Source organism: Drosophila grimshawi, unplaced genomic scaffold, assembly GCF_018153295.1.
Source record: "Drosophila grimshawi isolate 15287-2541.00 unplaced genomic scaffold, ASM1815329v1 contig_848, whole genome shotgun sequence".
NCBI lineage: Eukaryota > Metazoa > Arthropoda > Insecta > Diptera > Drosophilidae > Drosophila > Drosophila grimshawi.
In genome coordinates, this window is record NW_025063692.1 from 2104432 (window position 1) to 2119962 (window position 15531).

Genomic DNA, 15531 nt, shown 5'->3' on the forward strand with positions numbered 1-15531 from the left:
AACGTGTGAAGACGTGAAATGTTAAACAAATTGTAGAATGCATATTTGAAACTCAGCAGGAACCGCAAGTAATGATTATTTATAATTATTGATTTTTCATTTCTGGACTTTTGTGCATAAGTAATAATGATTATATCTTGATTTTTACGAAAACAACTCAGGCCAATATTATTATTTTTTCTAGAGACCAAAAACATCTTAAAAACAAAAAATAAAATTAAAATTAATTGTATTTTGATGAACTTAATTTTCTAAAATAAGCTCTTTTCCATACATATAAATAATCATTCTATATGTGAGTAAATACATCAATTTAAAAAAAGAATCATTCGTGATATTTATAATAAAAAAAAAACATAATTAGAACGGTCCCTGTTCAATTGGATAAATAGAAAAAAGAATCGAAACAATAAAAATAAACATTCCACTAATTAACCAAATCTATAAATGTTTGTTTGTGTGTGTGTGTGTGTGTGTGTGTGTGTGTCAGCAGATAAGTCTCCTTAAAGTCCTTAAAATACAAATTAAGAATAGAGTTCTTGGGTAGCTAAAAAAAAAAAAAGACTAATCTATTAAAATGTAGACACACACACACCACAACCTTTGGGCTTAACGGCTAGCCGATATAACGATAGTTGTATATAGATGTAGATATATCGTTGTGCGATATATCCGCCTGTGACCAGACCAGCTCAGTATTCCTCGTTGCGAGCGCACAGTGCACCTTTCACTTGGCAAGGAACTCGGCGCTGACAGGTAGCATCAATTTTTTGGTTGGCGGCATTTCGATAGTGTCGTTCTGGTTAAATAAATATTGAAAGACAATCGTCAGCGATAAATTGACAGCGATTGATTGTTTTGTGTGTGTTTAACCTACCAATTGGGAATTGTCACGCTTAACCGCGACGGCAGTTGATTTCAGCGAAGCGGACGACTCCTCGCTGTCAGCATCGTTGTGATTGCTATTCGTCGATGATGATTTGGCTGGTGCGCTGCTGCTCGTCGTGCTGCTAATGCCCGATGTGCCCAAATTGGCATTGGCAGCTGTTTGCGGAGTATTGTTGCTGTTGCTGTTGCTGTTACTGTTACTGTTGCTGTTGCTGTTGCTGTTCGCCAGATCGCTGCTGGAACTGGTCGCCGTATCTGACTCATCCACAATGGTAATGGTTGGCGCGTTGGTAATCGCCGCTATTGACTTGTTAGCAGATGCTGCTGCAGAGCCATTGGCATTCCCAGCAGCAGCAGCAGCAATTGGTGCAGTTGCTGTTGCACCAGTTGCACTCTCGCTTGTCTTCGGCGCAATGGTTGTTGCTGCGGCATTCATCAGTTCTGGCTTCTTCTTTGTGTTGCTGGCATTCGATGATGATGATGTTGATGATGTTGTTGATGATGTTGTTGATGATGATGATGCAGCTGCTGTTGCTGTTGCTGTTCCTGTTGCTGTTGCTGCCTCCTCCTTTTTGGACAACTCTTGGCTGCTGGGTTCGCTAGCATCGTTGTTGGCTGTCGATTTGCTGGCCACAACTGCAGCGCCGTCCACTGCAGTCACATTGGCACTGGCACCAGCCACCGCAGTGGTAGCAGCAGCAGCAGTAGCAGTTACGGCTGCAGTTGCAGTTGCAGGTCCAGCAACTGCAGCTTGAGCATCGCTGCTCTCCTCGACGTTCGACTCTTCCGCCTTGGTGGACGCATTCGCTTCGTGCTCCTTAACAATCTGATCGAGATTGTAGCGTCGGCATTTGTTTACATAAAAAGTGCGCACATGCGCCTCCGTCTTCGTGCCCACCACTTTGGCTATCATCTGAAACGAAAATATAGCATTAGAATGTTAACAGCATCAGATTTAATGCACCACGCACCGGAAAGTTTTTGCCATAGTCGCGCAGCGCGAGCCGCGCCACTTGAATCTCATCTGGTGTCCAACGGGCCGAAATGCGGGGTTGAGCAGCGGCTGCTTCAGTGTTGGCAACCGTGTTGATGGTCGCAGCAGCAGTGGCAGCTCCGCCGCCGCCGCTGCCGCCACCTCCTCCTGCTCCGTCATCCGGATTAATCTCGCTGCAGTCCTTGTCCAGCTGTTCCATCGTTTGCCTATTCTTCTGTATCTGCAATTGGGTCGAGTCGGGTCAGTGAGTCGATTGTCTCGCTGGTGTGTGAGTGTGTGTGTGTGTGTGATATTTTATGCGTATATATGTGTGTGTATGCATATGTGTGTGTGTGTGCGAGTGTGTGTATGTTTTGGTGCGGGATTACGGACAACATCTACTACCAATTAAAAAATAAACAACACATGCAATCCAAGCCTGGTTGACAATTTCACTTTTTCCAATTTCAATTTGAAATCATCTATCGAATTTTCGATTTCATCTAATCGGTGCTTGAGAAAAACAATTGCTCAAAAGTTGCAACTGATCAGGAAATCATTTCAAATATAAAACAACTATTTCGCTATTAACTCGTTTTATTTTAGATCTGTTAAAATGTCTCCCGAATCGGCTACAGCTGCACCATTTCCAGGTGTACACATTAAGGAGTAGAGCCTAATAAAGATGCTGAAACACAACTAAGCTGAGAGAAAACAACACATAAAAGACCAAAGCACATAATATACTGAGAACCAATAGTTGGACGACTTGGAACTAAGCTTGGGGCTTGAGATTTTAGCATGTGAAATTTGGGAATCTCTCATTTGGAATCGTGATTAGTACCAAGCGAGGAGGCAGCAAGTACAAACAAACAAAAAGATGATGGGTATGGGGTTAAGGCTTACAGAGGAATTTCTTACTTCGGCCATAAGGGAGGCAACTCTACGATCGCCTTCGGCTAAATATTCTAATGGATTTTTGCAGCCGGCCAAGGCGGTGAGATCATCGTGGTTGATATACATGCCGCGTGGCGGTTTGCGCTTGGAGCGATCAGCTGCCGCGGCAGCAGCGGCGCTGGTGTGTGTGGAACGTTTTGTTAGTGCAATGCTGTCCGGGCCGGAGATGGGACGCCGATTGCCCGTACGTCTGTGTCAGAGCAGCGAATGAAAGCGTTGCAGGTGGGAGACGGAGACGGGGACGGGGACGAAACGAGAACGGTTCACACAAGCAACAGAAATGAATGCAAGTCAATGAGAATGTTGTGCATGTATGTGTGTATGTATGTATATATGCATGTGTGTGTGTGTGTGTGTGTGTGTGTATTTGATTTGTAATTGGACATATTGTTGGTCAACAGGTAATGCAACATTTTTGTTTAATTTTTTGTTGTTTTTTTTTTCGGTTTTTTGTACGGGTTCAGGTAGAGAAAAAATGGGAGAGAGAGAGAGAGAGAGAGAGAAAAACTTAGCATTAGCTTTGAGATTTTAACAACATATTTAGCTCATTTTGTAGTTATTGTTTTTTTTTTTTATTATATTTTTTTTTTTTTGTGTTGTATATATTTAACATAGATTGGAATACAGGAATATCTACCTCCAATGCGTGTGACAACTTTTACACATGCGCCCCAATGGCGAATCGAACAAAATGTAGCAGACAACATTGCAATTCTTGCAGAAACCGCCCACAACAACGCGTCGATTGTTGTTGCCATTGTTGTTATTGCTGCTGCTGTTGTTGTGGTTGTGGTTGTTGTTGTTGGTATTACCATTGCCATTATCGTTGCCACCGATATTATCATTCTCAATATCATCATTATCGTATTGCAGATGAAAGCCGGGCAGAGTAAATCCAAGCATATCGTCGCCCATCGAATTCGTATAAATGCACAGCTCCGTATCCAGATCGTTGCTGTTGCTGTTACTGTTGCTGTTGGTGTTGCTATTATTGCTGCTGCTGCTGCCAACGCCGCCGTTATTGTTGCTGCTGTTTGTTTCTGTTGTTGTTGCTGCACTGCTGCTGTTTGTGCCACTTCCATTGCTGCCAGGCGTTCCAGAATTGGGACTGCTGCTATTATTATTATTATTGGTGTTGTTGTTGTTGGTATTGTTATTGTTGTTGGTATTGTTATTGTTGTTGTTGTTGTTGTTTATCGTGGAATTGTTGTTGTTCGCCCTCTGTCCAACCGAAATAATTGTTGTCGTCATTATTGTTGTTGTGGTTTTTTTTTTGTTGGGGATCGCGTTGGATGAGTTGGTTAAATATGCCAACGCAGTCGTAAATAGCAGCAGCAGCAAGCGAATACATATATACACATTATATACACACACACACATATATATGTATATATATATATATATATTTTTAATTTTTTTTTGTTATCGAATCGAATTCGGTAGTTTATACGTCCGTTTCAGACAGATATTTGACGACATCAAAGTGTCGATTTAGGTGTGATTTTTATTTGGTTTTGATTGGTTGCCACATAATATACAGGCACACACATGTGTATATATGTGTGTGTGTGTGCGTGTGTGTGTGTGTGACATTAAATGCAAAGAGAAGAGAAAAAAAAAACAGTTGTTGGTTTTTGCTTTAGTTCACTTGGTAACACTTAAGAGGTAGTTGTTGTTGTAGTTGTAGTTGTAGTTGTAATTGTAGTTGCTGTTGTTGTTGTTGCTGTTGCTGTTGTAGTAGTAGTTGTTTCTGCTGTTGAAGTCCCCGCACACTAACATGCACCCCACCCCACCCCCCACCCGACCGCACCCGTCGAACCACAAACGAAGATCAAACAAAATGCATCTCCCTAAATGTGCTTCTTCTTCATCTTGTGGTTGACGTTGCTTATCTTATCATTTTTTCATTTCATTTTGTTTTTTTTTTTTATTTCGTTTATCAAACTCGCTTTGCTGCTTTTTCGACTGCGAAGCGCATAAGTGTATGCATTGGTATGTGTATTTGTGAAATGTATGTGTGTGAATGTATATAAATAAATATATATATATATAGTTATACTTATATATAAATATATATATATATATATATATATATCTGTGTGTGTGTGTTTTGTACGTTCAAAAAGGACATATTTTCGCTTGTTTTTTGACTAATGATCCAACTGTTCTACACTGAAATTAACTCACAACATCGTACATATAAACACATTCATAAATATATACACACACATATATACATATATATATATATATATATATATACATACATATACCTGTGTACATAGATGCATGCATAAACATTTGTACACATATACATACATATACCAGATTCAAGTGGCAAATTGCTATCTTTCTCTCACTTTCTCTCTCTCTCTCTCTCTGTGTGTTGCTCTCTCTCTCTCTCTCTGTCTTTCTCTCTCGCACTGTATCTTAAAAGATGCAATAAGTCTAGGAAAGTTAGCCTGAGTTTAGCTTGAAAAAGTAACGAGTACTACTCGCTCAACGATGAGGACGCAACGAGTCAGCGAAAAGGCCAATGGCATCGTATTCGTTTATTTGCCAATGAGCAACGAGTGATTGTAGCGAGTAACGAATCAAGAACAAACTCAACATAGAAAACTAATAAGAAGGTCCTTTATATTTGGGGGGAGGAAAAATGATAATAAAAAAATATGTTAAATTGCAAACTAAACGAAATCGGGGAACAAACCAAAAACAATAATAATAATAAGTCTAAATATATCCAAAATACGCAACATGAATGCCACATATGGTGTGAGTGTATATTATATATTTTATCAATAATTAGTTAAAAGTTAATGCAGTTAACTATGTGCCTTGGAAATTACGGGTAGCATGTGAGGAGTAGTGTATGTGTGTGAGTGTGTGTGTGTATGTGTGTACGTGTATGTGTGTGTGTGTGTTATTAGGTGAATAGTGTACATATTTGAATTGTAGTGCTTCAAATTAAAGTAATTGTATCAGGCTGAACGCAATTGATTACAGCCGACCTGCTCTTATCTGACAATTAACATAATCCAAATCGATCCAAAAGACCAAATGAACAAATTGAAGAATATATTTTTGAGAACATTTGTTGTTCTTCATCTTTGGCTCTTTTATCCGTATGGCTTATGAATAAGAAACACGTATAATTAAATGTTGGTTCTTTTTTGTTTAATCTTCTTGCAAACAATATATGAAATTTATTAGCATTATGTGTGTGATTATCATCAGCATTATCATGAATAATATTTATCATTATTATCAACATATTATCAATTGTTTTCTGTTTGAGTTATATACTTCTATATAAATGTAGCATAACTATTAATTCATATATGTATAATTTTGGATATGCTTTTTGTGCTTTGTTTCGTATCGTTTAGTTTAGTTTAGTTTAACTTTAATACATAAAAGCATTAAATTAGTATTTGATTTCTATATAAATTACTATTTAGTAAAAAAAAAATATATTTATATATACTGCTATGTAATTTGTATTTTACATATATATATATTTATATATAAATCTTTATATATATGTATTTATAATCTGTATAAATAAAAAGTCTATTTGCCTGCCTTACGTCTAAAGTCCCGCTGATTGATTGCTATTTTTGCTCGCATTTCTTTCTTTATAGTCAGAACATAAAGTCAATATTTAAAAAAAAAATATATTATTTTCTAAGCACAGACAACAAAAAAGTGAATGTCCCAAAAAAAGAAATACTAGCAAATATTAAATACATAGTTTTTTCTTGATGTGTGGGCAAATCTTAAAGATGCTGGTCAATGATTTGGTTTTGGCTACAGATTCTCGTATGAAATGTTTGGTGTGGTGTGGTTTGGTGTTGTGTGGTGTTTTGTGGTATGTGTGTCGTGTAGGGTGCTTATATGCTTTAAGTTCTTATGAGATGTATGCAGGCACGGCGATTATCTGAAAGAATAACGAATCAGATTTATACATCTACATATATAACGATCATATGGGCTTGATCCCCGCGACTAAGCTACACATTCCACGACACTGCACTACACAACAAATGATGTTGCATATGCCAAGAGATTCCCGAAATTGGGTAACTTAAAAAATAAAAGTAAGTGAGTGAGTGAGTAAGTAGGCTAGAAGACACCGTGAGACATACTTGAACAACATCATTGAACAATCATTTGTATCCAAACAGAAAGCGTTATCTATAAAATCTGTGCTTTCGTTTCGTTCGGCTCTCCTAAAAATAGAAGCTCGTGATAAGCAGCAACAGCGTTGCAATTGAATGTGGCATTGTTCGATAAAGGTATATTGATAATAAAAAAGATCTTGAACGGAAAACGATATATGTACATAATTCCAATTATAATTTGGGATCAAAAGCAATTGCAAAATGCAATCAGTTTCAAATCGAATCACCAATTAGCCAGAATGCTTCTTAAGCTAATTTGGTAAGTCAAATATAGTATCTAATATGTATTGTAATGATGAATTTTAGGTATGTTTATCTTGAATTATCATAATGACAATACTCCTCTCAAAATATTTAACACTATATCAAAGAAGACTACCCTGTTTTCCATAACCTGCTGTGTGTGCAGGTATAATAAATAAAATACTAAAATACTGCCTACATTTCAGATATATTATTAAGAGAGCAACGATTCTTTCGTTAAGTCGCACCGATATGCCAGATATGCATATATGCCCGACCCATAATTAGTTGGAATGAACTGTATATATATATATATATATATGTGTGTGTGTGTGTGTGTGTGTCGATGTGTGTCAAAACAGACCTAGACTAACTAGAACTAACTAAAAGGAGGGCCATCCTTTCTTTTTTGCTACCATTTTATATTATTTTTCTATTTGATTGTATGGGTGCGTGCGTGCGTGTGAGTGTGCGTGTGTGTGAGTGTGTGCGTGTGTGCGAGTGTGTGCGTGAGTGTGTGCGTGAGTGTATGAGTGTGTGCGTGTGTATGAGTGTGGCTGTGGACTGGGTGAGTGTGGCTGCGGGCTGGGTGAGTGTGATTGAAGATCTCAAGGAATTAATTACTTATGCATGAATGAGATAGAGCCGATTATGATGATGATGATTTATGTGTGATGGGGATGGGTGTTGGTGTATGTGTATGTCGGTGTATATGTGTGCATATGCACAAATATTTGTGAATAGAGGCTTGAAGAGGGTGGAGGGGGGGTGGGGAGTGGAGTCTTGCTTTGTCGTTTGTTTGTTGAGCTCTAAGTTTTAACTGATAATTACCTTGTCATCATTATCAGATTCCTCATTGCTGCCCACTTCGCTGCCATTCTCGGAGCCCTCTTTAACTGCAGCCTTTATCATTTTCTCCTGGCGGTCCATGGCGCTGCTGCGATGACGCGTTTTCTTCCACGAATAATAATATTTAACCAAACTGGCTATTGATTTGTCTGGCAGCTATAAATGGAACAGGTACAATTTGTAAGATTAGAGACACACGGCCAACTTGATTAATCATCATCAGTCGAAATTATAGCTTACCATCTGGCGTATGCGATGGAAACTTTTGCCATGAAACTGAAATGCCTGCTCGAAGAGCACTTTATCCTCGATAGTCCACTCATCGGGAAATGGCGTAAAATTTGCTAAATCCATGACAGCACGCTCCAGATCGTGCTTGTGCCAGAAGAGCATGCCTAACGCCTGTTCGCCATTATAGCCATACTTCTCCTTGGCCACCGAAATGTATTCCTCCACTAGAGTTGAAACTTGCAATTAGTATTCAATGACCAATAATCTCCCAGCTTGCACCTACATTTCATGTCGGGTATCTCCTTGGTGGGCGACCAGACCAACAGTGCGCGTTCGTTGATGTGCTCCGGCCGGCGATCCGGTTCAGCCACCAGTGGCGGACACACCGCCTGATAATCGCGTCCAACGCGTATTTTCTCTGGTCAAAGCAAAACAGAAAGAAGCAAAAGCTGGTACACTATGCATATTTGATGAATGATGGATGTTTTGGACTTACCTTCGTATTCCGACTGCTTAGCTTTGGATTTGCCATTTCGTTTTGTTGCTGCGTTGAGATCAATAGGTGATAAATATATAAAATTGTAAGTGATATTGCCATAACATAAGAATTATGTATTTTAATCGTTAGATTCTTACAGTTATCATCGTCGGAGCTCTCCGGTGTGCCGCCAACCGGTACGGTTGCTGTCGCCTTTTCATTTGATGTGGCGTTTGTGGAATTGCTGCCACCACCGGCACCGCCGCCTCCTATGCCGCTAGCAGCATTGTGAGCATTTCCAGTGCCACCGCTGCCAGCGCCGCTTGTGTGCGTATTGGGGCTGGGTCCACGTGAGCGTCGACCATTGCGCACAATGTCGCTGGTGTTGCGCTCGGCCAACACCATTTTGTCGCGTATGAGCTGCGAGCGTTTATTTTGCTTCTCCATCGTGCTGTTGTTTCTTGCTACCGTTGGCGTGTCAAGGAATTAAGCGGCCAAGCCAAGGAGCAACTACAAAACGCAAAGTTAACAATTCTATTTAGATTCGAATTTCTTGTACAAGATCTCACACAGCAAACAATGAAATATGCTCGAATTGTCGTCAATTCCATTTACACACACTTATTTCGAAATGAAAAATTTGGATATTAAATAGAAAATCGGCAGCATTCGCAGCGCATTTGAGCAATGTATGCGAGCACTTTGTCGCTAACGACCGTAGTCGTAGTGTGTGCTGTCAAACAGTTATACATTTGTGTTTGTGCGTATTTGTGTGTGTGTGAGTGTGCCTAGCCTGTATATACATATCTGTGTGCATCTGTGTGTGTGTTCGTGTATTCGCGCGTGTGTACACGCCTGTGTGCGTGTGAGCTGGCGGGAGAGTGTGTGCGTGATTGTTGGCCAAAGCAGCTGAGATGCATATAGCAAAGTGCACATTTGAAACACGTAAAAAAAACACATTTAAATCACATCTAGCTTACCTTAAATGTTGCCCGTGGTTGTTTCACTACACAGCCAGCAAAAAAAAAAAAAAAAGAAGACGCGCGCCTCACAAAAGAAATACACGGGGTACGATGCTGCTTTCGCTTATGTATTTACACAATTAAATGCCAATTTACAAGTCGCAGCACTTCCAGGTGACTGCCAGTGCATTCATTTGTTGGCAGCGATATTTATTAGTTGAGTTTTGGATTTGAAAACGCAGGACGCAATCACGTCTAACGGCGACGGGGTTGTTGCGCGCAGGTAACTAAAACCTAAACTGAACGCGAAAAAAAAACTCCGAGTATGACAATTCTGCATTGGCCGTTCACAGCACACTTTGCCAGTACGACCGTAGCGTAGCTTTGTCTTTCGTTGGTCGGTAAATTGTTGGTGTGGCTTAAGTGCTACATACAACTGCGTTATCCGTACAGTGCCCACAAATATTGGAGCGTTTTATTTAAACACTGTTTAATAATTAACAACAACTTTGTATCGTATATTGAACAAAATCTATGCAAGAGCCGAAATTAATTTAAACTGTGGCTGTAACACGCAAGGTTGAAAAGGAAATTATCAGTATTCTAGAGGCGGTGCGTCGATAACTTTTCAGATTGGTGATGCCATTGCAATATAACAATTTTGAAATCGAATCTGAGAAGCCACAATATGTTTTATGTACAATCTGAGTTCAATCCTTGCCACACCAGCTGAATCAAAAACGCATTTTAAATACATATTCATTAACTGTGTGTACTTAAACATTTTTTGGATTTTCTATTCATGCAACTAGCCAATAAATTAAGCTATCATAGAGAAAAACACTTATATTGCTGTGCATGTGAATATTAAGCAATGTGGCAACGCTTTTAGGCTTGCTCGATTACAATAACGTGCGTATCGGCTTGCTCTGCTCGACATTCACCAGTTTTCCGCTAGGTGGCGATACGGCGGGCGCAAAGTAAAGTCTCAGACGTGCGAGTGTCGAATTTTTTCTATACGTGAAATAACCAAGTGCAAATATCAAACTCAACGCAATGGCTGCTAGATTTATACAGAAAATTGTAAGAATACAAAGGATAATATCATAATAATATTAACTACGGCTTGCGAGTTATGACAAGCAAACATTGTGCTGCGCTTGTTCGCCCCCATCCTGCCGCAACGTCTCCCCCATCCCATTGATTACGTGCGGCCTTATGGGGGACAAAACTAATAATAATAAGAAAGAAAAATGATAAACTAACACTGTGATTTTGTTTTTTAATTGAAAAAAATTCCTGCAACACCCCTTCAACAATCAACCACTACTACTACCGACAAACCCAACCAACGTGCTGCCAACACATTACGCAAAAAAAAATAACAAAAACAAAAATTTCCAGCTCAAGCAATTGGGTTTTGGGGCTGCGCGTGATGCGGTCCCAGAGTCAACGGCCTTGGCCAGAACAACACTTAAAGCCAAGGTTCGTGCTGCCTCATCTTCAAATTCAAAGCCAACAACTGCTCTCCCAGAGGAGCAACAGCGCATCTATAAAAACGTATCGCAAAAAAAATTTGGAATCAAAAGTTCCTTTTACATAACACACAAGTACGCGCGGAAGGGGGCGCCACTGCGATGGTCGGCGAAGGGAAAGGGGCTCTCCTTGTGTGCCTATCGCAATGTTTTTGCTAACTTTGTATTAGTTCAGTTATCTTATTACCCTCATAAATTACTTCTCTTCTATCTACTGATTTATTTTTTTTGCACGAGTTGCATAAAAAAGTGCTGGCAACACTTGTCTGCCTTGGCTTGCCAGATGCGCGCTCTAACCTCAACAACGGGAAAACGCGCACGGGACAATCGGTTGCAGCTATGTAGCCCCCGTCGCTGCCGCCTCCTTCGTTCTGCATGCGAGATGATGTCGCTTATGTAACCAATTAGACATCTGGCATGTTGATAACCGTTAAATATGCATAAGTCTCGTGACAGTGTAGTGTAGTTGTCGCTGTTGTTGTTGTGTGTGTGTGTTGTGTGCTGTCAACTTTTGATTTAATTGACAGTTAACTGGTTTCTTGCATTTGACTTTTCTTATTGCAGGTCAACACAACGCCAGCGGCTAGCCGTGGCTATGCGTCCAGTGGCAAGAAGGTAACGCTGATACCTGGCGATGGCATTGGCCCAGAGATCTCTGCTGCTGTGCAAAAGATTTTCACTGCCGCCAGTGTGCCCATCGAGTGGGAAGCTGTCGATGTGACGCCAGTCCGTGTAAGTAATTTCCCCCCACATAAATCATATGTTTTAAATTTAAATGCACAACTACTCAATTTTCGAGAGTTGCCAGCCAGGCAACAATCAATATCGAAGTAACTTGTTATCGAAACTAAGTTAATCGGTAAGAAAGTTATGCAGGTGGAAATGCACAAATCAGGTGCACAATTAGTTAATTATATAATAATATAATAGTCCATTAAATCGAAATTGATATTTGGGATTTGAAATAATAGTTAGGTGGCAACGCTATGCAAATATGTACATAAATAATAAAATGGAAATTTCAATCAATTGGCACACAGGGACCCGATGGCAGATTCGGCATTCCCCAGGCTGCCATCGATTCGGTCAACACCAACAAGATCGGCTTGAAGGGTCCCCTGATGACGCCCGTGGGCAAGGGCCATCGTTCGTTGAACTTGGCTCTGCGCAAGGAGTTCAATCTGTATGCCAATGTGCGTCCCTGCCGCAGTCTGGAGGGCTACAAGACATTGTACGATAATGTCGATGTTGTCACTATTCGCGAGAACACCGAGGGCGAATACTCTGGCATCGAGCACGAGATCATCGATGGTGTCGTGCAGAGCATCAAGCTAATCACCGAGGAGGCCTCCAAGCGTGTGGCCGAGTACGCCTTCCAATATGCCAAGAACAACAATCGCAAGAAGGTGACTGTGGTGCACAAGGCGAACATTATGTAAGCACTCGAGCAGCGAACTCGACTTCCACTTCCACTTGATTCGATTCAAACAATCCTATCCTCTATTCTATTTCTGGCAGGCGCATGTCTGACGGCCTGTTTCTGCGTTGTGTGCGCGACATGGCGCAAAAGTTCCCCGAAATTCAGTTCGAGGAGCGTTACTTGGACACGGTGTGCCTCAACATGGTGCAGAACCCAGCCAAATATGATGTCCTGGTAAGTGTTGGATCACGGCGATTACTACAACTACTACTACTACTACTACTGAATGTATAATTACATGCCACATCATCTCTAATCTATTTTAGGTTATGCCCAATCTGTATGGTGATATTTTGTCTGATATGTGTGCCGGTCTGGTTGGTGGCCTTGGCCTGACGCCATCGGGCAATATGGGTCTGAACGGTGCTCTGTTTGAGTCTGTGCATGGTACAGCGCCAGATATTGCTGGCAAGGATCTGGCCAATCCCACGGCGCTGCTGCTGTCCGCTGTAATGATGCTGCGCCACATGGAGCTCAATTCGCATGCCGATAAGATTGAGCGCGCCGCCTTTGAGACCATCAAGGAGGGCAAATATCTAACTGGCGATCTCGGTGGACGTGCCAAGTGCTCAGAGTTTACAAATGAGATCTGCGCCAAGCTTTAAACTGCCTACTGTTGCCAAGCATATTACGAACTTGTTCAGAGTGTTAAAAAGCAACAACTACAAGAAATTCAGTTTGGCTGTATTTAAAAGCAACATCAAAACACTCGCTCCTCAAACCAAATAGCAAAAGCAAACAACAACAACAAACACAACAACTGCAACAAAGTAAACAACAACCACACAACAACAACAACAAGAAAACAACACTCACAAAACTAAGCCGACAGTTTCTAATATTTTTTGTTTTATTTAGCAAATTATTTTTCAAAAACAAAAAAAGAGAGTTAGGTACCCAAAGTATTTTTATGTTCGAATACGTCAATTATTATTAAATCAATTAATTGAATTGAATTAGCTGAGGTCCCAAAATTTCGCATGTTACAAATTTTGTTAGCTCAAGAAATTGACTTGGCTATGAGCGTAAAGTCAAGTATTTATTTGTCGCCATCCAAAAATATTCAATTAACAAATAAACCATATATAATTATTATTGTTTGATTATTATTATACATTTACAACGTACATATGTATGTATATATATATACACATATATGCCAACAAAAGTAATTGTATTTAATTATTATTTATTAATTGTGCTTAGACATTTATTTTTTTTTTAATTTCATTATCCTTGTGCGTCTTGTGTTCTGTTAAAGATGTGTAGTAAAATCCACTGTAAAAATAAACAAGAGCAACACAAAATATGTAAACTCATCCAAACACACACACACAAACACACACACACATACATACAATTTACAAAAGCACACACACACACACAACAATTATTAGATTCGAAGGCAAGCCGAAAGTTGAGTGCAAAGAAAATAATGCCGGTTACAATAATAATATAATAATAATTATTATCATTGAAACTATACAGCGTACGAAAAACAAAAACATTTTGAAATAAATTATATGCAATTGTTATTGATAATTAAGCGTACCGTAATTGCAACAAGCAAATGTCATGCAATTTATGGAAAACTCAATAAAAGAAATGTAAAGTTAACTCGAGTCGGCAAACTTTCAATAAATATACGAGAGAATTTGAGAATTTGAGATACGAGCTGGATAAAGAGAATAGCAAATAGCATTGATCACAGTATTCAATAAGAAAACTGATGAAACATTTATTATTTATATATATATATATATATCACTGAGTTCAATTGAGATCCACTCCACTCTAATATCTTTATCTCTACTATTGGGTATAAATGTTGGAGCTGTTCTCAGAGAAGAACAGCAAACTGCTACTGGAGCACCTGATTATCCAGCATAACTTCCATTTTGCCAATGGTGAGGGAGATGCGTGTGGCCTCGGTTAAAGATATCATCAGCTGCTGCACGACCTGCGAGAGATTGGTGTAACTGGTAACTGCAGGTCGTTCTTATTGTCCATCGCATTATCGATGCGATACTCATTACCAATCAGTAGGAGTATATTCGAGGTTTCTCATTCACGTCATCCAACATCGCCTCGATCTCAAGGATCTGCTGCTGCTTACTGACGATGTTGGTCTTTAACGATGTGTTGAACACATTTCTATTTTAAGTATTCTCAACCACCAATTCCTTTTTTAAAAACAGCTCGAACTCAGTCGTGTCATTGTTTGAATCGTGGATAACATGATGCTTTCGAATCACTAGAGACCACACTATATGATTCCATTCATGGATCGTGGGGTCATTCACTGCAATTAGAAAATCCGTATTTATCCGGAACCTGCAAGAACGATTGGAGTGTACTTTGGCCAGTTGCTGGGAATCTCAAGGATATTGCACGAGCTGTGAGCCCTTTTCTATTTAGAGAAAAACGTTTTTACTTCAGCTGTTCAAGGTATCGATTTTCTATGAGAACTGAAAAGACAGAAATAGCGAAATGTAGTCTACATAAATAACTCTATAGAGAAAAACACTGCTTGGATTTCATTTTGTTTAAAATGTCGCTTATTATGCGGCAACCTAATTAATTTATTTTTTTTGTTTTGATTATTTTATTCATTACGTTTATTAAAAAAAAAGATTTAATATATACTTAAGGTGACATTTACAAAACTGATTTGATACTGAAGAACATGTGTTTAGTTTCCATTTTCATTTAAATAAAAATATTTTTCTTTTGTTAGCTTGTCAATCGTCG

General features: G+C 39.5%; 2 protein-coding genes across 6 annotated transcripts; one reads left to right on the forward strand and one right to left on the reverse strand.

The window, feature by feature from the left end:
- Positions 1-435: 435 nt before the first annotated feature.
- On the reverse strand, positions 436-10268 carry LOC6569495 (REST corepressor). 5 transcript variants are annotated; one of them, XM_032741345.2, is made up of 9 exons: positions 9784-10268; positions 8962-9313; positions 8822-8881; positions 8609-8743; positions 8335-8549; positions 8077-8250; positions 1860-2102; positions 878-1801; positions 436-799 (listed from the first exon to the last, which is right to left on the reverse strand). In XM_032741345.2, the coding sequence occupies exons 2-9, from the start codon at positions 9248-9250 to the stop codon at positions 728-730; spliced, it is 2112 nt and encodes a 703-aa protein (XP_032597236.1). In that variant the 5' UTR covers positions 9251-9313; positions 9784-10268; the 3' UTR covers positions 436-727. The 5 variants fall into 5 exon arrangements, with proteins under 5 accessions (XP_032597236.1, XP_032597237.1, XP_032597238.1 ...); XM_032741346.2 differs by having other exon boundaries at positions 8822-8869; positions 9784-10267; XM_032741348.2 differs by lacking the exons at positions 436-799; positions 878-1801; positions 1860-2102 and adding an exon at positions 6552-6758.
- Positions 10269-10674: 406 nt separating this feature from the next.
- LOC6569496 (probable isocitrate dehydrogenase [NAD] subunit alpha, mitochondrial) lies at positions 10675-14402 on the forward strand. The gene is made up of 5 exons (XM_001995604.3): positions 10675-10848; positions 11865-12032; positions 12341-12735; positions 12819-12954; positions 13047-14402. The coding sequence occupies exons 1-5, from the start codon at positions 10822-10824 to the stop codon at positions 13383-13385; spliced, it is 1065 nt and encodes a 354-aa protein (XP_001995640.1). The 5' UTR covers positions 10675-10821; the 3' UTR covers positions 13386-14402.
- Positions 14403-15531: the final 1129 nt, after the last annotated feature.

Excerpts from the sequence above, each read along its gene's own strand:
- LOC6569495 (XM_032741345.2), bottom strand. The coding sequence starts at position 9,250 with ATGGAGAAGCAAAATAAACGCTCGCAGCTCATACGCGACAAAATGGTG. Across the intron at positions 8,744-8,821 it reads TAAGCAGTCGGAATACGAAG|AGAAAATACGCGTTGGACGC; the intron begins GTAAGTCCAAAA and ends TGCTTTGACCAG. Across the intron at positions 2,103-8,076 it reads AATCTGATAATGATGACAAG|ATACAGAAGAATAGGCAAAC; the intron begins GTAATTATCAGT and ends ACCCAATTGCAG.
- LOC6569496 (XM_001995604.3), top strand. The coding sequence starts at position 10,822 with ATGGCTGCTAGATTTATACAGAAAATT. Across the intron at positions 12,033-12,340 it reads TCGATGTGACGCCAGTCCGT|GGACCCGATGGCAGATTCGG; the intron begins GTAAGTAATTTC and ends ATTGGCACACAG. Across the intron at positions 12,955-13,046 it reads CAGCCAAATATGATGTCCTG|GTTATGCCCAATCTGTATGG; the intron begins GTAAGTGTTGGA and ends AATCTATTTTAG.